This window comes from Planococcus citri, chromosome 5 (assembly GCF_950023065.1).
Source record: "Planococcus citri chromosome 5, ihPlaCitr1.1, whole genome shotgun sequence".
Taxonomy (NCBI): Eukaryota; Metazoa; Arthropoda; class Insecta; order Hemiptera; family Pseudococcidae; genus Planococcus; species Planococcus citri.
Genome location: NC_088681.1, coordinates 63,106,131 through 63,126,545, shown reverse-complemented (window position 1 = coordinate 63,126,545; position 20,415 = coordinate 63,106,131). Strand labels below are relative to the sequence as shown.

The window sequence follows — 20,415 nt, the reverse complement described above, 5'->3', positions numbered from 1 at the left end:
CTTTTATATTATTCAAATCTTTTGATTTTTTTAAAATCAACTTTGAGACCCTCTATATGAGATGACTTTGAGTTTTTTTTTCTGGAAAGGAGGATGTGGTGCAGTAAAGTAGGAATTTTAATAGATAATTTTCAACAAAAAAAATTCAACTTTGGTAGCCCAAAAGACCAACATTGTTTGAAAGACCGAAACAGAGTTTTTCTCGTAGAAAGCCTTATATGCAGAAGAATTCTGAAAGGGAAAAGAAATTTTTTAATTTTTCCATCAGTTTTGACTTAGGTACTTACCTATTTTATTTTTAAATTTTTTTTCGAAATCCGAGGGATCTATGCAAAAGAGTCAAAATAGTTTATTGAGGGGAACATGAGGGAGATGTTTTTTTGAAAAGGGGGGTATTCAGAAGAATTCTGACAGAAAATTTTCAAAAAATGTCACCAGCTTTAATTCACTTCATTTCTTTCATTTTTTAACACTTTTTGAAGGATGCTCTAATTGCTCTACACGTGTACAAAGAAACCTGGAGTGGTGTTTTCCTGAAAATGAAATTTTTTAGAAGAATTCTGACGCAGAAACGAGAAATTTTCGAAACCTTTAAAAATCCTGACATTTCTGACGTAAAAATTTGAAATTTCTGAATTTTGTGTACCTAAATGTCTCTTTCTTTCTTTCATTTTAAATTTTTTGACCAGGGGGCGACTTTTTTGGATTTGGGGAAAATGAAAAAAATGGGAATTCATTTCCTCATAAAATCCATCAACTTCAAAGTGGCGACGAGGGAGGGAAGGAAGATGATGTATTTTAGCCTTCAATGAACAATTTTCACTGGGGATTTTTTTTCGTAGGGCTATTATAGGAGAGGAGATATGTGCAACGGGGCTGGTGGTCCTCAGAGATGAAGTGGCTGGGGGAATAGACGAACATTTTTCTGGATAGGAAATTTCATGCTGATTAATTCATGTGATTATCACTTTTGCCCTATCTTCATGATTTTGAGTATATTTCAAAGAGGATTTTTCAAATTTGTGGGGGGGGGAGGGTAACTCGACCAGATGACATTTTTGTAATATGTAATCAAAAATATAGAAAAACCTTCAAGAAATGATTTTTATCCGAAATTTTCTTTTATGCCCAAGAGAAGGGGAGATATGATATGTGCATTTTCAAGAAAGGGGATGGACCCTCGGAAGAGAAGGGGTAAAAAATGACACCCAAGCATATTTTTTCCGAATAGGTACCTTCTAGATTAGGAATCAATCAGTCATCAGATCGCTTTGACTATTCGACCAGACCATAACTTTTCATATCAAATAATTTGATTGCTTTAAAAATCATTTGTGCGCAATCAAACGTTAAAAAAAAATCATCATCAGAAAAAATACTCCTTGAATGTTGAGAAAGTGACATGTGGGTAGATACTCATGAAAATTACACAGGAAAAAATACCTTATCCATAATACGTTCCCAAAAAAGTTCAAGCAGCCATCCAAGGTAAAATAAACTCGCAAATAAAATAATTTACGAATTTACTCGAAATTTACCGCATTACTGCAAATGGTGCAATACAGAAATGCAATTATACTTTACTTATTATACCCTATGTATGCCTCACTATCAGAAGGAACCACGATAAATATGTTCGAAAAATAAATCCATTCTACACATCATACGTACGAAAAGAATCGACGAATAAACAACTCATTGACATTGTACGTTCGCAACGAGGTGAACTGAAAAAATAACTACGCAGAATATTCTACTGATCCACTGACACGTAATTGTGAAGAACAGCGGGCGGTGGTGGGGATGGCGGAGTGGTGTGGCGCTCATTACTGTTTAAATATAAGTCAATGAACTACCATGTGAATTGTGAAGTTTCTGACATCATACGTCCTTCACTCTAATTCCTAAAATACGGTGATAACCTGAGGTTGAACGACTCCTCTAAGTGCCATACCTACGACGATAAACAACTTGGAGAGGGTAAATACAAAATCGCACAATATAAAATGTTCGGCCGAATGGAATTTGCACCAGTAGTAATTTTACCATCAAAAGGCATATTTGCGAATTGATAAGCAGCGCGCGCAACATTTCTACATTTTCTTCTATTTCGTGGTTTGTTTGTGCTTTGTGGCGAGTATTCGTTAGTAATATTATCAAAGCACGTGGTTATACGGTCGTATTGGTGGCATTGAAATAACATCACGTTAGAAATACCGGTAAGTTTTTTCTTCATTATTTATTACATAATTATGCACATGTAGCTTCTGTTTCAGCCACGAGTAAGGAAGTGAGTTATTTCGAAATGTGGATTTTTAGCTGAATTAATTCGCTAGTCAAATAAATCGACAGATTATTCCACATTTTTATGACTTTAAAAAAAAAATTCCCAAAATTGGAAGGCTGAAGGAACTCAGAGGGGCCAAATTCAAAAAAATAAGTGGATATTCCAATTCAATGCCCTCAAAACTCTAGCAAACGATACGTCACACGACATATGTATTTCAAGGTTGTGATGTTTTGACCACGTCAAACGTCATTAGGTGGGGGAGGGGGTATGAAAAATTAACTCTGTACTCAAAATTAACGCCTTCAAATGAGCAACAATCATTTTGAGTCAAATTGAGAACACGTGGTGGGTGCTCCAGAAGAGGAGGGGAGGAGGGGTGTCAAAATTTTGCTTTTTCAAACATAAGGTACAAGTACATAGAACTCCGAAACCAAATTTTTGAGATTTTACCTACTCGACTTTTTTTTTTTTAAAAAAGAGCGATTATTTTTTGAGTAAAATTTCAGATTTTAGAACTGGAAATAATTTTTTCAATTTGTTTATGTGTTGAAATTTTTCAGTTTTTGCACCATGTGGAAATTTTTTCTTTAGAATGTGTATTTCAAACTATATTTCTGATTCAAAGTAGTTTGAAATTTTCAAGTCTCGAATAATGATTATTGATTATGAAAAAATTAATGCAAATGTCGTCAAATTGTGCCAATTTTATGGCAATTTTTAAGCAATTTTTTTATTACCTATTTTACGAAACTTAATGTGTTTCAGAATCAATTTCGTCGGAATTTATTGAACAAATTTCGCAAAAATACTATTTTTCAAATTTTATGTAGCTATAATTTCCCATCAAAAACAGGCATTTCACCGACAGAAATAAACGTTTAAAAGATATTAAAATGATACCAGAAAAACGAAGTAGGTATATGTGAAAAATTGCTGTTGATAGAAGTAATGTTTTGTAGACTTTGATGGGCGACTCCTCTTCCTCTTTGACCTCAGGGACGAAGCGAAAGGAGGCTAAGGGGCGACCGTTTGTCCCCCTCCAGTTCCGCGAAAGTAGGAAAAATTTGGGGAATTGTTTGAAATTCAAGAAGGTTAGGAAAATACAAAAATTCCAACAATATTTTAGTTTAAGTTTTTAAAAATTCAAATTTTTACAATCTTATATTTAATTATCGTTCATTTGCCGACAAAATCGCCGATCTATCCTAAAAATTCTTATTTTTTCCCTAAGCTTTTGCCCTCGCTTCGCTTAGGCCAATTTGGTTCTCTTCTACTGAGTTACAATTTGGCTCTTTTATTGAAAGAAACCCTCAGGTGATTATTTGTCAAAAAGGCTATAGGTGGATAAGTATGGTGAATTTGCCCCTGAGAGCTTCAGGATTGATATTTGCATGGGAGGTGGGTACCATTGAGCACCTTCCCTCAGGAAAGTTTCCGACCCCCCGTTTTTTTGAAACCTCCCCTTTTCTGAAATTACAATAAAAATTATTTTCTCAGTCCCGTGTGAACCGATTTTTTAAATTTTCTGGTATGTTGTAAACATCCATAAGAGGTATCCCCACAAAAATTGTCACCCCCCCTCCCACCATATTTTCCCTTCAAAATTGAGTTTTTTTTAGCATTGTTTACCTATATTTTAGCGATGATCACGATTCGGCACAAAAATGTGAATAGCATTTTCAAGTGTGTTTTTGACCCCTAAAAAACATATATTTTTTTCAAAAAAAATTTTTGGTGGGTCGTGGTCAAAAATTGAAAAAACTTACAGAGGGGGTAAAAATGGATTCTGGTGTAAATGATTGTTTTTGGTAAACGAGGTGTCGTTTCCACATGAATCGAACCCCTCGAACACGAATATGATGTCCAGTTTTATGCTACCCTCATCCACACCCCTCCACCAGTGCCTCAGCCCCCACCTGCATTTTATAAATTTTAAAAGTTGAGCTATTCTCATAGTATTGGTGTCGTTTTCAGATGAATCAAACACCCCGAATACGAATATGACGTCCAATTTTATGCTACCCTCTTCCACACCCCTCTGATGACTCTGCCCCCTCTCAATTTTTGGTACATTAAAAATTGTAGGGGGAGAAAGTAATTATTGTGCCCTCGTCCGCGATGTAGGGGGTGAATTGCATACTCGAACACATTACTTTTGGTATTCTCGAAATAATTGCATTTCTTCGCATAAGTGCAATTATCCACCAACATTATGTCCTCTGACTCTTTCCTAAGGAGCCTCGTGAACCGGATTAAATACACGATTTTAACGGGGAACTTGATATCGTGAAGCGCGAAGTCATAAATAAGTAGAAAACGTCATGAGTTGATAAGTGATTCAGGTAGGAAGCCCTGATGGTAGGTCTTCTCAGGGTTAAAGCGTACGAAGGAAATTATGACATCTCAATTAGCCAAAATAATAAATTCATGTATTGGTTTCGTAACACGTAATATCACAGGTTGCTCAAATCGTATACATGAATGAGACTTCTATAATTAAATGATAATTATAAACTTCTAAGTAGAAAACGTAATTAATCGAATGCGTAGTAGTGGTGGCAGGCTTTCAATGTTTTTAGTTGCATATTGAGCCCAAAACCAAAAAGCTCATATGCAACCCCCGAATCCCTCGAGGTCGTGGTTGAGGACATTGTCTTCTATGGAGTGCAGTGTCTTCTGACGAGCTTTATAACCCCAATGCCCGAGTGCTAGTTACATTCCACGGTTCCTCATTTATGATCCTTTATGACTTATATCCCACGGTACTGTGGAGATATAAGAACGCGTAAGGCGTGACTCAGCATGTCGGTCCATAACGGATGGATAAGTTCCATGGGTCCATAGAAAGCGTATCCGCGTCACAAATTCGTATTTCGTCGTCTTGGTCACCGAGGTATTCCACTGGGCAGCAAGAAGTCGAAAGCGTGAGGAGGAATGCGTACAACAACTAATCAGCTAGCAAGGTAGGTTGAAGGAACTAACAACTGAGGAAAAAGTGTCCGTGCATGAACTTATAAAGGCGAAAGTTCAACGCAAAAGTAGCAGGGATGACGGATATTCCTACGTAGAAGTAGGGACATAACGGCGCGCGTCGCGTAGGTCTTATTGGCGGTATAAAATAGGTGGTGGAATCGCGAAAGGGATGATGAAATCGTGAATATTTCCATCACCTGACGTCACGAATACCATAAATCGAATGCGTATGACGTCACGAGTACCTTGTACTTACGAGGAAATTTTCATTTTCTACCGCTTATAGTGAAATAAGTGATCATTTCTACCGCTACAAAATTGAGATATTTTCATAATATTGGTGTCGTTTCCATATGAATCGAACACCCCGAACACGAATATGACGTCCAATTTTATGCTACTCTCATCCACACCCCTTCGATGCCTCGGCCCCCATCTAAACAATAATTTTTTTAGCTAACTCCGATCAATCTTCTACCAATAATTACTTGGTTTGTTATTACTTTTAAAACTATATGTTTCGCGGAGATTGAAAACTCAAGGACATGCAAAAATCGCTACAAAGAAGTGAAAAAATGACATGGCGGGGTTCAAACTTTAACATTCAATAAGCTTTGAGGTTTCCATTCGTGCCAAAAAACGACACAAAAGTTATGAAAACAGCTTTAAGCGTTTTAAATAGTAAAAATTGACGAGCTGGCTGCAGCCTGGAAGGGGATGGATGAGAGCAGAGCACAATTGAACTTCATATTCGTGTTCGGGGTGTTCGATTCATATCGCACCTCGAGAGTAATAAGGTCACATCTCAAAAAAGTGAAATTTTACAGGAGAGTGATTTTCTTTTTTTTTAAAACTTGATTCATTATTTTTATCAACTTATAATCAATTGTGAGGAATGAATAGCACCTCATTTTAAAGATCTGGTATCCTACCTTCGCTTAGCATAAGAACACTTTGAAAAATAAAATCTTCAAGAGGAAATATTTCAATGTTTGGAAAACATTTTGAGTTATAACCTCTCATTAAAGTTGATGTGGAGGCGAAAGGAAGCGTCCAAAAAAAAAATTCGTGATATCAAAGTTGTAGAGAATTAAATTTCCAATCGACATAATGTCATTAGTTCTTTTCTAGTGAGCTTAGTTTTTGAGTTTTTCTCAAAAAACTAAAATTTCATGATATGTGCAAATTCATTTTTCTGAAGTGATCAATTTGAAAAATTTTTTCCATTTGGTACAAACCAATAAAAAATGCACTCCTTGTGACTATTTCTAACTGACAAACATTTAAAACAATCAAAACCAGTTGTTAACACTTTGTATGTATGAAATTTGTTCAAAAAAGGTGGAGTTTTTTGAGATGTACCCTTATAACTCCAAACAACTTGCAATGTTGTTGAGATTTTGAGTTAGGCCATTTGCGTTTTTTACAAGATCTAGATAATGTACCCAACTCGAAGTGTAATTTTTGGTTGAGGGGGGTCATACAAACCCCAAAAATGCAAAAACATGAAAATCAATTTTTTTTTTGAGATGTGACCTTATTACTCCCGAGGTGCGATATGGAAACAACACCATCATTACGAAAGTAGCTCAACTTTAAATACTTATAGTAAAAATGCAGGTGGGGGCTGAGGCACTGGAGGGGTGTGGATGAGGGTAGCATAAAATTGGACTTCATATTCGTTTTCGGGATGTTCGATTTATATGAAAATGACACCAACATTGTGAAAATATCTCAACTTTTAAAATTGTAAAAATGCAGGTGGGGGCTGAGGCACTGGAGGGGCGTGGTGGATGAGGGTACCATAAAATTGGACTTCATATTCGTTTTCGGGGTGTTCGATTCATGTGAAAATGACACCAACATTGTGAAAATAGCTCAACTTTTAAAATTGTAAAAATGCAGGTGGGGGCTGAGGCACTGGAGGAGGGGTGTGGATGAGGGTAGCATAAAATTGGACGTCATATTCGTGTTCGGGGTGTTTGATTCATCTGAAAACGACACCAATATTATGAGAATAGCTCAACTTTTAAAATTGTAAAAATGCAGGTGGGGGCTGAGGCACTGGAGGAGGGGTGTGGAATAGAGTAGCATAAAATTGGACGTCATATTCGTGTTCGGGGTGTTCGATTCATATGGAAACGACACCAACATTGAGAAAATATCTCAATTTTCAATGTAGCAAAAATTAAGAGGGGGCAGAGTCACCAGAGGGGTGTGGAAAAGGGTGGCATAAAATTGGAAGTCATATTCGTGTTAGGGGTGTTTGATTCATCTGAAAACGACACCAATATTATGAGAATAGCTCAACTTTTAAAATTGTAAAAATGCAGGTGGGGGCTGAGGCACTGGAGGAGGGGTGTGGAAGAGAGTAGCATTAAATTGCACGTCATATTCGTGTTAGGGGTGTTTGATTCATCTGAAAACGACACCAATATTATGAAAATATCTCAATTTTAATGTGGCAAAAATTGAGAGGGGGGCAGAATCATCAGAGGAGTGTGGAAGAGGGTAACATAAAATTGGACGTCATATTCGTGTTCGGGGTGTTTGATTCATCTGAAAACGACACCAATATTATGAGAATAGCTCAACTTTTAAAATTTTAAAAATTCAGGTGGGGGCTGAGGCACTGGAGGAGGGGTGTGGAAGAGAGTAGCATAAAATTGGACGTCATATTCGTTTTCGGGGTGTTCGATTCATATGAAAATGACACCTCGTTTACCAAAAACAATAATTTAACCAGAATCCATTTTTACCCCCTCTGTAAGTTTTTTCAATTTTTGACCACGGCCCACAAATTTTTTTTTTTTTTTTTCAATATATGTTTTTTAGGAGTCAGAAACACACTTGAAAATGCTATTCCCATTTTTGTGCCGAATCATGATCATCGCTAAAATAAGTAAACAAAGCTAAAAAACGCCATTTTGAAGGGAAAGTATGGGGTGGAGGTGGGTGAAAAAAATTTCAAAAATCGGTTCACACGGGACTGAGAAAATAATTTTTATTGTAATTTCAGAAAAGAGGGGGGGTTTCCTCAAAAACGGGGAGGGATGGTCTGGGGGTCTGAAACTTTCCTGAGGGAAGGTGCTCAATGGTACCCACCTCCCATGCAAATATCAACCCTGCAGCTCTCGGGGGCAAATTCACCATACTTATCTACCTAATAGCCTTTGTACAAAATATAATTGTTATTGAACTGATAATGTTGCTCTGATCAGATCTAATCAACAGATCTGAACTGAACACTTTCCTCAGCGTAGACACGATTTCATCTGCATCGAATATGCTTAGATAGGTATTGTATGACCATTGACCATTTTCCCGATCAGATCTTATGATTTTCCTCTTATTTATTCGTCAATTTTATTGATCCGAATCCTAAAATTTTGTCAATCATTTAGATTATTATAAGTAATGCCTAAATCGTCTGCATACTCGCATCTGCATAGCACTGTCTATAATGAGTGAATGTTTCATTTTCAGATATGTCGACTTCCACATCAACCACAACAACCGATCCCATCCCATCGATCATCTCATCTCTGCTGCAAACGCTGCAAAACACAGGTATAAACATCATCGACCATCACCTCGACAAGAATGCAATTAGCCTCGGCCACAATTTCTGCGCAGGAATAGCCAAGCTCAAAGTGACCTACGAACTACCCGAAGATGGAACACAACGAGAGCAATCATTCGTACTAAAAATCCCGAGCCAGTCTCCATTTTACGAGCAACTAAGCGCCTTGAAAATGTACCAAAACGAGGTACAAATGTACTCGACAATTCTGCCAGCTATGGGCGCATTGGGCGAGGTCGACTTCGCAGCTAAAAGTTATCTACCACTCGCTGACGATAATTTAGTGTTGGAGGATTTGAACGAGCTCGGGTACGAGGTGGTGAACAAAAAAAACCAGCTGGACTTGGCTCACAGCAAATTGGCTCTAAAAGCATTGGCCAAATTGCACGGATTATCTGTCAAGTTGTACGAGAAATCGAGGGAGACTCTAGAAGTAATCGTCATACCACCTCGAGAAACCCCTAAAGAAGCTGTTCCTAGCGCCATATTCGAGAAATTCGATAATACCGTCGCTGTGCTGGATATTCCTCAAGAGGTTCGAGCAAAAGTGCACGATTTTGTGGTGAACATCCCGGAGAAAACATTCAACGAAACCATGCTACCGAATGAAAACTTCAACGTTCTATGCCACGGAGATTTCTGGCTGGGGAATATGTTATTTAAACATAATGCGGAAGGTGCTGTCGAAGATATCAAAGTGGTGGATTTTCAAATGGCACATCGGTGCTCTCCGGCCATCGATTTGATCGAGTTTTTCGTCACCAGTATTCGATTCGACGTGTATATCTCCAAACGAGATGAACTCATCGAACTGTATCTCGAGACGTTGAACGGTTTACTCGAGTCTTTGAAGAGTACTGCGAGATATACGAGAAGTGATTTGGATCGAGATGTACGTCGGTATAAATTATTCCATTTGTATAATTTAGGACCTTATATGTCAGCGGTGCTGAGTGATCAAGAAGATCCGTTCAATTTATCTGGTAAAGATACGACGATTTATACCAGTCCATTGTATAGAGATGCTCTAACTAAATGGCTGCTTCATTTGAACGAGGGGGATATGTTGTGAACAGTTTTTGAGCTACTTTGTGTGGTAATGTCATAAAATACCTTTTATATCGATATTAATAGCAGTTTATATTTCGAATTAGGTAATGTACCTACTTCAGCGAGCCAATTTTTTTATGGCCTTCGTTATTTTGAAGAAAAACCTCGCTTAGAGCGTTGCCTAAGTATATTTCTCAACATTTTTATTGATACAAAAATATGCATTTTTAATCCATAAAATAAATATAAAACTGATACTCATGATTGTTTTTCTTAATTTGCCAGCCCACCACCCACCCAGTCTCGTAGAAGAAAATTTTCTCAAATTTTCTCAATTTTTCATAATTATATATCTTTCAAAAATCAATACACAGAAAATAGCGAGATAGTGGAAAAGGTAGTGATAATTCATATTACTTGCTCCCATCTCCAAAATTTGCTGTTTTTTTACAAAAAAAAACTTCTTTGAAGTAGAAAAAATTCAAAAGAAAACTTTTATTTAAAATATTATAAAATATAAAGTTGAATTAATCGATTCAAAAAATAATTTTCAGGTTCTGCGTTATCGTTCTAAAATGAAAAAGTTTCTGAAAATTCCTCGAAAATTTTCCATTTTAGGAACGCTTTATTATTTCACTGAAAATCCTCATTTGAAAAAAAAAATACTTTCAGTCCTCCAAGTTACGTTGGTAGGTAGAGGTACCCCTTTATGGAACCCCAAAAAGTCGAAAAAAAATTTGGAAAACGAAGTAGCATAGAAATTTTTTTAAGAAGGATTCCATACAATAAGAAACAACATACGTTCTGGATTTTTATTCCACCTTCAGGAGAGTAGACCGAGTTTTTCATCAAATGAGATTAAAATAAGTTGAAAAAATAGATTCGGTGCTATAAAAAACATACATTTTAACATTCAACAAGATATGTTTCAAAAGTTTGGAATTTTATTCAACCCCTACCTCAAGGGTGGTAGGAGGAGGGATTGGGAAGAGGTTCACATCAGAAAAAATCTAAATTAGCTTGAAAACGGATTCAGCCATGTCAAAACTTGGGTTTTCAACTTTCATGGCCTACAAAAACGGATCCCTACTCAACACGGGGTAAAATGAGCTCAACAATGGATTCAACGCCCCAAAAAACACACATTTCAACACCCAACACAATATTTTTCAAAATTTGGAATTTTTATCCCTCTCCTGACAGGGAACTCTTGAGGTGTCCGCCTCCGATTTGAATGGGACCGCGATTTTTGAAAAGGAGCATGTTCTAAAACCCCCAAAATCCAAATTTTCAGCTGCCCAAGTTCATTTTTCGATTTTTGGCGAATTTTTGAAAATCCAAAATTGACTATTTTGGTGATTTATGCTTTTTTTAAAAATAGTACGTACTTGATCAGTAAAAATGTTCAAAATAAGTCCTAAAACTGATATTAACCCCCCCCCCCCAATCCAAATTTCGCCATTTCAAACCATTCTGGAGTCTCCAGCGCTATTTTTCAATTTCTCCAGGATTTTGAATTTGCTCCAGAAGGCGTGAATATGAAGTTGAGTAGCTAAAAACCGAGTTGTGTGTTATACTCGATCTGTTTAACGAGTTTATCCACATTTGAGCCGATTCTGGAGGGGACACCTCAAGAGTGGTTTTTTGACCAGCTTTTTTTCAAAATAAAAATACTCAAAAATCAAAAATTTCCCGTTTGCGAGAATATTTTCGAAATTTGCGCGAATCGCAGTATTTTGTAATTAACTAACCCCACAAGGACAAATTTCGCCATTTCCAACCATTCTGGAGCCTCCAGCGCGATTTTTCAATTTCTCCAGAATTTTTAATTTGCTCCAGAAGGCGTGGATATGAACTTGGGCAGCTAAAAATCGAGTTGTGTGTTATACTCGATCTGTTTAACGAGTTTATCCACATTTGAGCCGATTCTGGAGGGGACACCTCAAGAGTGGTTTTTTGACCAACTTTTTTCGCATAATAAAAATATTCAAAAATTAAAGGGAGGCCCCAGAAAGGCTGGAAATGGGGAAATTTGCTCTCGTGTGGTTAATTAATGACAAAATACAGCTATTCGCGCCAATTTCAAAAATGTTCTCACAAACGAGAAATTTTTGATTTTTGGATATTTTTATTTTGAAAAAAAGCTGGTCAAAAAACCACTCTTGAGGTGTCCCCTCCAGAATCGGCTCAGATGTGGATAAATTCGTTAAACAGGTTGAGTATAACACACAACTCGATTTTTAGCTGCCCAACTTCATATTCACGCCTTCTGGAGCAAATTGAAAATCCTGGAGAAATTGAAAAATCGTGCTGGAGGTTCCAGAATGGCTGAAAATGGTGAAATTCGCCCTCGTGGGGTTAGTTCATGACGAAATACAGCGATTCGCGTAAATTTCAAAAGTTCCCTCACAAACGGTTATCTTTTGACTTTTGGATTTTTTAATTTTGAAAAAAGCTGGTCAGATAACTACTGTTGAGGTGTCACTCCCAAAATCGGCTCAAATGTGGATAAACTCATTAAACAGGCCGAGTATAATGCACAACTCGATTTTTAACTGCCCAACTGCATGTTCACGCCTTCTGGAGCAAATTCAAAATTCTGGAGAAATTGAAAAATCGCGCTGGAGGCTCCAGAATGGCTGGAAATGGTAAAATTTGGATTTGGGTAATTAATATTAGTTTTGGGACTTATTTTGACCATTTTTACTGATCGAGTACGTACTTTTTGAAAAAAAACATAAATCGCCAAAAACAGTCAATTTATTGAATTTTTAAAATTTCGCCAAAAATCGAAAAATGAACTTGGGCAGCTGAAATTTTGGTTTTGGGGGTTTTAGACCATGCTCTTTTCAAAAATCGTCCCGTTCAAATCGGAGTATGGCACCTCAAGAGGTTCTCTTGTAAGTTTCTCCAATCGCAAATGACTCAATTCTCAAATCTCTTGCTGTCAGCCCTGTAGCCCCCTCCCCCTTCCAAAAAAATAATAAAAATGAAAAAATTCAAAAAATTGAAATAAAACATAAAATGGAGCAATAATTCAAAAGGAAGTGGTGCAGAGAAGGTTTTTTTTCGGAAAATGCGATTCTTTAAAGTGATAATTTTTCACAATGGAAATGAAACATTAAAAAACACACTCACGCAAATGTGTGAGAAGACCGAATAATCTTCAAATAAAAATCTTTTACAAACGAATTGATTCACTTTTTTTTTGAAACATTTGTACCTGGCTATAACAATAGGTAATTGATCTGTTTACTATCGAATCGAATCATTTACGAACATTGACTGATTTCTTGGCGAATCATTCGCAAGTGATCTGTTTTCAAGTGAAGTGAATCGAATCGAATCATTCATCAAAACCGATTGGTGATTGAACAAATTGACTGCTTTCTAGGTGAATCATTCGCGAACGAACTGATTCGTATAAGTGACTCCTTCACGAACGAATTGATTCATAAATTAAAGAATTGATCAATTTGTTGGCGAATGATTCGTTAAAAATGAATCTATTCGTTTGCGAATAGTTCTTTCAAAAATGAAAAAATTAATCAATGTCCAATTCGTTCATGAATTATTCTCTCAAATGAATTAATACTCTCACGAATAATTCACTGAGAAATGAATCAATTTACACGTAAACAATTCAATTCATTTGAAAACAGATCAACTTGGTAACAATAATAATAAAAGATTCATTAGGAATGGTGGAAGCTTCGTGAGATTTCAAGTTCCATCGAAAATTTGCTGTTGAAAAAAAATAAAAAAATAGGCAACTTCACTTTTATTGTTGAGAAAATTTAAGAGAAAACTTTATTTGAAACATACAAAAATAAGGTGTTTTTTCCCTCTTTGAGCCAATTTTTCCATAAATTTTCACTCGATGCAAAACAATTTAATCGAATGATGAAATGGCAGGATTAAAACCATAAAATATACAGCAAAAATACAAGAAAAGTCACATTTCTTGTCTTCAACTAAAAATACCATTTAAAAAAACAAAAAAAAAAAAAAAAAAGGAAAAAACTACAAAATTTAAACATGGGGTGAAATGAGCTTAAAGATGGATTCGACGCCCTAAAAAACACATATTTTAACAAAATTTTGGATTTTTATTCCCTTCCCATTATTTCAACGTGAAGGGTTTCATATGAGATGAGACCAAAATACTCGTAAGTTCAAAAATGATTTTCTCGCACTAAGAAACTCAAATTTTGATAATATACGAATTCTGACCCACTTACTCAATTCTCAAATCTCTCACCGTGAGCCCTGTAGCCCCCTCGGGGGTAGAGAATAAAGCTCTTTATTTGCTCAGCAGGTTATCGCGAATAATTACGATTTTCAACAGAAATGAATTTTCGGATTATTTGAAGGCTAATCTAGTTTCCTTTGACGAGAGGATAGTTCAAGTATTATTGGTTGCCTACCCATTTTTTGAAGGAATATATTTTCTGCTCACTTGACGACACTTACACTATTTACAATTCAATTTAAAGTTGATTTTTTTCATATTTTCGTTGTTATTTGAGATATTACAAAATTTACTTCGACTTGGTAGGGCAACCAGAAGATATTTGTGTAACACGTCTATGTTCTTTGGCCTTTGTAAGAATCTAGCATTACCTAATTCGAAGAAAATCTATAAATCTGCAGTACCTACCTCAAACTAGAGGAAAATAAATTTAGGCTTGTTAGAATTTTCTTGCTAAGGCAATGTGAGCTATTCGAGTTTCTAAAATACGAGCTACCGAATAATTTTCAAAAAGGTAGGTAGGTACCATTTTAAAAACGTGATGAATTACTTAGGGGAAAATAGACGTTAAAAGGATCTACCATGTTAATGTTACAAGCTGAGAACTTGAAAACTTACTTGTATTTTTATTTCAACATCGTCTTGCTGGTTCTGAGAAGTTGTTTGGAATCGTCCAACTAGAGCTCGACCATCGGTATCCGAGCTATGTATGAAGATGACCTATCAAAAAGAATATTTTCGTTTACCAATCGGTATCTAAAGACTAAGCTTTTTCAAAAATATATAAATTAAAAAAAAAACAAGTTTTTCACATTGTCAATTCAAGTCATCGATAAAACCAACTCACTTTTCTATAATTAAACTGTTTCAATAATTCGACCCAAACATCAGCCTGATGAGAATACGGTGGGACCGTTCGCAAAAACGAAACATGAATATTCTGCGCATAAAAATCACATTTTAAAATAAATTGTACAACGAACGAGCACTACAATAATTTCACGACAAAGAAGCTTACTTTATCAGAAAACGCAGAATCCCTGGACGAGATGCCTATGACAGGAATATGGTAAAATCCACTAGTATAGGATACAGCTGCCGGAGACAAATCACCAATGACCGGATGAGAAACAACGACAGCGTAAACCTGCGAAAAATACTCGGTTAATAATACAATATAAAACAATCCCAAAATAATCAACAACTCTATAAGCTAAACATTGATAAAAATGATTACAATATCATGGATCATCTAATGAGCTTCGTTTTAGTCAATGAATTCTTTGTATCGTGCCTATTTGGTAATAATTTGAAAGAAACCTTATTCTGGATAGTGATCGTCTACTTGTCAGCTTTATCATGGAAGTTCCTAAACCTCGTATGTTGTTTATCGAGTGTCGACGAACACGATATCGAAAGTTCCATCTATTTTACAGAACTTTTAACCCTATCGAACGCGGTAATTAGACCGAAAACTATACGTGTCGTAGATTCGATGCATTTAGTCGATGATGCAGTTGATCTGCTCATCAGGTTGGTAAATTCCGATTGGAAATATCGATCGACGTAAATTTTCAGGTAAAATTGAACGTGTTTCTTCGTGTTACAGAAACACAGAAGAATTTCCGGTGCTCGGAATGGATTGTGAAATGAAATCTCGTGTAGGTCAATCTCCGGCAATACATTTGTTGCAATTTTCAACCGAAGATGGTCAATGTGTTTTATTCAGGATTACGTTCATGCCTCATTTACCTTCTTCTTTATCGGTACCTATACCTACGTCGATGATGAGGCTTCGTAAACAGAACATAGCCCATAAATTGTAACTCTTGCTGTGATTCTTTCATTGCAGAGGTTGTTATCCAACGACGATATCTGGAAAGTGGGCATAGGAGTTTATAACGATGCTCTGTATCTACTCAACCAGTATCCGAATCAGTTTCAAATCAAAGGTACTTTTGATGTCAGGTATTTAGCACACTTTTTCGGTATACCGGAACGTGGTCTGAAAAATCTAGCTGCTAAATTACTCCAGGCTGATTTAAATCTTCATCAAAGCAAAGGTGCATGGTCAGATATTGAATTGACTCCGGATCGTATCATGTACGCTGCCATCGACGCTTACTTGGGCATTCTCTTGTTCAAGAAGTTCTTCCAGATGTACGTAGATAAGGTAAGCAATGATCTCCCAATCATATAGTCTTCTAACAGAATATGTAAATCTAGCGTTTTATTCATTTGCCGAAGACTTTCGTCGGAGAAGAACTAAACGACACGAATCAAAGGAGGTATTTGGATTTGTTTCTTGAAAAATGGAAGCACAAGAAATCGAGACAATTTCGAGACGATTATTAGCTCATTGGGGTTATTTTAACTAATAAAAATGCTACTGATTTCAATTAGCCTCTTGTAGTAGGTAAGTACAAGTAAGATGCTGAGTATCTCGATAAGCATTTCAGATATCTGTATATACTTACTCTTTTAGAAACTAAATGATTACAAACACTAAGAGCAGTTCTGATTGGATTCGGATCCATGAGAATAGAATAAGCGTAATAGGTATTGTGCCATGGCACAAATTGTGTATCGAAATTGATATTCTGAAAAACAAAAAAGCCATCATCAATGGGCGTTATAGATACTACAAACGCTAAGTATATCAATATCACTACCAAATGCCTATGCATATTTACCTGAATACTTCTATGAAAATGGAAAACACTTTGGTTATTGCTTAGGACACCTCCAATGTTAAATATATCTGGATTCTTTTTAGGATGAGTTTTGCCATCGCAAGCCACGTACAGCAGCAACAGCACTAATGAATGTTTCATCTTTTATACATTTCTGTGCGAACGAAAGAAATCAAACTATGAAGTAACTATATGAACTATTAATAACAAGCACGAGGTTTTATTCTAGCTTTTAAAAAAAAAAGTTACCAACACGACTTACAGCTCGTACATAACGTCCGACTTTGGATTCGCATTTTTGAGTAAATAAGAAAACTTATCACCACTTTTCACCCGAAATTCCAGTGCCAGGGTTTACGCGAGAGCAAAATATTTTCAAGGATGCTGTGAAAAGACGTTACCATAGGAACAACGTTGCTCCATCGTATATTGATTATGTTGACCTCAACAAGATTATTTTATTAACTTTGGATTACCTTATGACAAATAATAATTCTATGTAATTCAACATTATTATTATTCCTCCGAGAAACAAATCAAATCGGCGCACTGCTGGAACTAGGAATTCCTAATTAACTAAGTAAAAGTTTAACGAGTAATCTGCTCCTGTAACGGTAGGTACGACAGGGGAGAATGAACGAGAGATGCGTACTGGGTGGATAAACTTTCGTCAGGGATGGCTAAAATGGCGATATTGAACTTTTTTTCATCGCAGCTTTCATTCTGTACAGCTTCAGAAATGAATTGAAAACGAAATTTATATTCTACGATTGATGCTGGGGATATCGTTGGGAAAAATTCATGTTTTTATTCCGTTGAAAGTGGATGAAAAATCTAACTGTAAGAGAAAGATTTCGAAATGAGTAATTAGTATCTACCTATCCTTTTCAGTTCACCAGAAATATAAATCATTTCCCAAATAGTTATTAATGACCAAGATCTGCAAATTATCTTCGAACAATTAGCTTTTTGCTTCCTCAGAAAGTAATACAAACAGAGCAGGCGATTCATCTGTAAAAATTTCAACCTCCAATTCATAATATGTCACTCATCATTATACCGAACATGTCTACCTTTTTTTTTAGAACGTTTTATACATTTCGTTGTCACCTTAATTGATTGATTGATGAAAAAAAAGGTACAGGAGTGAAAAGTGAAAGTACGAGTAAAATGAACACAGCTTTCTATTGAAAACGAAAACAACAGATCGAGTATGAATTCTACTAGATCCTTTTGAATCTACGATGCCTTAACTCGTACCTGTTCGGTTTTAAGAACTCATTAGAAACAAAAGTGAAGAAAGATTAGTAATTTAAAAATAAATATGTAATACATCAGCTCTAAGAAACAAAAACCAAAAAACAATATACGACATTACCAAATAGACGAATACTCGAGAATATAAATTAAATAACAAAAATGATATAGGTTTTTAAATAAATAATAAAAATAAATAAATGAATAAAATAAATACATATCACGAGCGAACGAAGCCAAGAAAGTACAAATATAAAAATTTTTCCAAATAAAATTATTGTAAAAGTAAGCAAATTAATTCATTGATATTCATCTATCTGTCGACTTCGAACTCAGAAGTAAAAATCATCTTCTGAATTGATAATTCGATCATTTAAAAAGAATTCTCCGACGCTTCTGTTGATTTCTTCGGGACCTGAAAACATGTAAATCATTTAATATACGATCATTTTTAAATCAGAAAACATCGGAACGAATCTCACTTGGATATAAAGATCTGCCCAACAATACCGATGTGATGTGTTTGGCTAAAGTTTTGAAAAGTTGTTTCGTAGCGATTCTCTTCTGCACGTAGAAATTAGTCAATTCGATGACGACAAATTTAGCGATTCTTTTCCGACAAGCGATAGATTTCTGCTCGTTGGTTAAACAATAATAATCGACTGCGTGATCGATGCCGAACAACTGTACGAATTTTTCTTCTAATTTCTGTTTTTTAGTCGGTGGTAGTTCTTCGATTTCGCATTCTAAATTGTACCACAATGCTACAGATTCGGCGAACGTTGGACTTCTCAATCTAACCTCGAACGTATTGCTTTTAGAATTCGTTTTGGTGGTTCGGGTATCTTCAGCGGGCTGAAATGGTATCGGTGAATCGGGTTTGATGTGAGTACTTTTATGTGCGATTTCATCGTCAGAAAAGTTGATCCGATTGTCGCACATTTTTCTTTTATTTACAGCTGGTTTTTCTTCTTTACCGTTGAAATTAGCGTGGATAGGGTCGCTGTAATCATTAAAACATTGCGATTCCGGCCTTGAAATACCATTTATGGGTTTGGTACGTTTGCCACGTGATGGTGAAAGACCGTTTACATTTTGCTCGAGGGGTATTTCCAGGTTTTGGCTCAAAGGGTTCATTTTCTGCAGCAGGGCCTCCGTTTGGGAGAACAGATCGGCGATTTGACTAGTAAAAAAGATATTACTAAGTTCTGTCTGGGTTTCTTTATGAAGAGCAGCGTTCATAACCGGTGGTTTAGTTTGACGTTCGGCGAATTCTTGCAACGGAGTGTATAGATTACATTCCGAGGTTGCTTTTTTGACTTCTTTGATCTGTGTGAACACATGATAATAATTTTTAAAAAGATTCGTACCGAAGAAATGATATATTATGGCTTTGAATGAATTACCATTTGTATCATTACTCTCTGGTAAAGTCTGGCGATCATACACTGCCTGAGAGCTTTTTCTTCTAAAAGAGCACTGCATCCTTTGACGACTTTATTCACAATAGCATCTTCTACTGCGTAGTTTTCTTTCTGCTTCGAAGCTTCTAAATTTTTCCTCAAACTCTGCCGGAGATGATACAGGTAGCTTGTTCGGACCTTTAATAATCATATTTCTAAAAATTTACCATCGGCCGGTGACGAATTGAAAGAGGGAAGAGATCACAACATACCATGGTTTTTAGAAGCGGTTCAGAAGCGGATTCTTCCGAATCCATGCTCGTATTTTCTTCTCCTTCTTCGAGGCTCACTCTCCATCGAAGAAATGACTCGTCAGTGGATTCTTCCATGATTGCAAAGTTAACGAGGGTTAATGAATCGTAGAAGAAAAGTCAATCAAGGGCATGCCCTGTAGCTCAGTCGTTCGAGAAAGTAAATTTAGAAATTCACAGTCAACATATCCAGTTCTGAAATAGAGGAAAAAATCACGATGTTGAAAAATGATCGACGATTTCCCGATTGAATTAGAAGACTTATTAGAAGAATGCACTCACTCGATGGTCAGAAAGGAATTCCTGAGGTCTGAGGTAGAAAATTCATCCACAGAATGGGGATTTCTTCGGGAATCGTTGTACGAAAACAGCGGTCTAGTTGGAATCTTATTATTTGAAATAATTACTCGTTAATCACTCTATTATTGCTTGAAAACACAAATTATTCGAGTTTTGATTTCCTATCACAATCAATGAAATTAATCGCCACCAAGTACGACAATTCTGAAACAGGTTGAAACAAAATCAACGTAGTTGAACGCAGACGCCACAGAAGCGCTATCGGAAGATAAATTCGTCGAAATTTACGTAAAAATATCCTGG

General features: G+C 36.1%; 3 protein-coding genes across 4 annotated transcripts in view; 1 reads left to right on the top strand and 2 right to left on the bottom strand.

Moving 5' to 3' along the window:
• The window catches only part of Nmdar1 (NMDA receptor 1), a 35,740-nt gene extending 18,305 nt beyond the window's left edge, over nucleotides 1-17,435 (bottom strand). The window contains exons 1-6 of one of the 2 annotated variants that reach the window (XM_065366467.1): nucleotides 17,095-17,435; nucleotides 16,842-16,995; nucleotides 16,626-16,748; nucleotides 15,167-15,295; nucleotides 14,996-15,088; nucleotides 14,767-14,868 (exon numbers count right to left, since the gene is read on the bottom strand). In XM_065366467.1, coding sequence (XP_065222539.1) covers nucleotides 14,767-14,868; nucleotides 14,996-15,088; nucleotides 15,167-15,295; nucleotides 16,626-16,748; nucleotides 16,842-16,982 — 588 coding nt within the window. In that variant the 5' untranslated portion in view covers nucleotides 16,983-16,995; nucleotides 17,095-17,435. The remainder of the gene's footprint in view (nucleotides 1-14,766; nucleotides 14,869-14,995; nucleotides 15,089-15,166; nucleotides 15,296-16,625; nucleotides 16,749-16,841; nucleotides 16,996-17,094) is intronic. The other variant, XM_065366466.1, reaches the window with a different exon arrangement.
• LOC135847076 (uncharacterized) lies at nucleotides 1,938-10,160 on the top strand. The gene is made up of 2 exons (XM_065366475.1): nucleotides 1,938-2,219; nucleotides 8,750-10,160. The coding sequence occupies exon 2, from the start codon at nucleotides 8,752-8,754 to the stop codon at nucleotides 9,916-9,918; it is 1,167 nt and encodes a 388-aa protein (XP_065222547.1). The 5' UTR covers nucleotides 1,938-2,219; nucleotides 8,750-8,751; the 3' UTR covers nucleotides 9,919-10,160.
• A 710-nt stretch (nucleotides 17,436-18,145) lies between the features above and the next one.
• On the bottom strand, nucleotides 18,146-20,283 carry LOC135847074 (uncharacterized). Its single transcript, XM_065366471.1, has 5 exons — nucleotides 20,095-20,283; nucleotides 19,774-20,007; nucleotides 19,505-19,699; nucleotides 18,581-19,427; nucleotides 18,146-18,513 (listed from the first exon to the last, which is right to left on the bottom strand). Exons 2-5 carry the CDS (start codon nucleotides 19,888-19,890, stop codon nucleotides 18,431-18,433), a joined length of 1,242 nt encoding a protein of 413 aa, XP_065222543.1. The 5' UTR covers nucleotides 19,891-20,007; nucleotides 20,095-20,283; the 3' UTR covers nucleotides 18,146-18,430.
• Nucleotides 20,284-20,415: the final 132 nt, after the last annotated feature.

Coding starts and splice junctions, on each gene's coding strand:
- LOC135847076 (XM_065366475.1), top strand. CDS start 8,752: ATGTCGACTTCCACATCAACCACAACAACCGATCCCATCCCATCGATC.
- LOC135847074 (XM_065366471.1), bottom strand. CDS start 19,890: ATGGAAGAATCCACTGACGAGTCATTTCTTCGATGGAGAGTGAGCCTC. Junction 19,700..19,773: donor AACCGCTTCTAAAAACCATG/GTATGTTGTGAT, acceptor TGATTATTAAAG/GTCCGAACAAGCTACCTGTA. Junction 18,514..18,580: donor GGGCAGATCTTTATATCCAA/GTGAGATTCGTT, acceptor ACATGTTTTCAG/GTCCCGAAGAAATCAACAGA.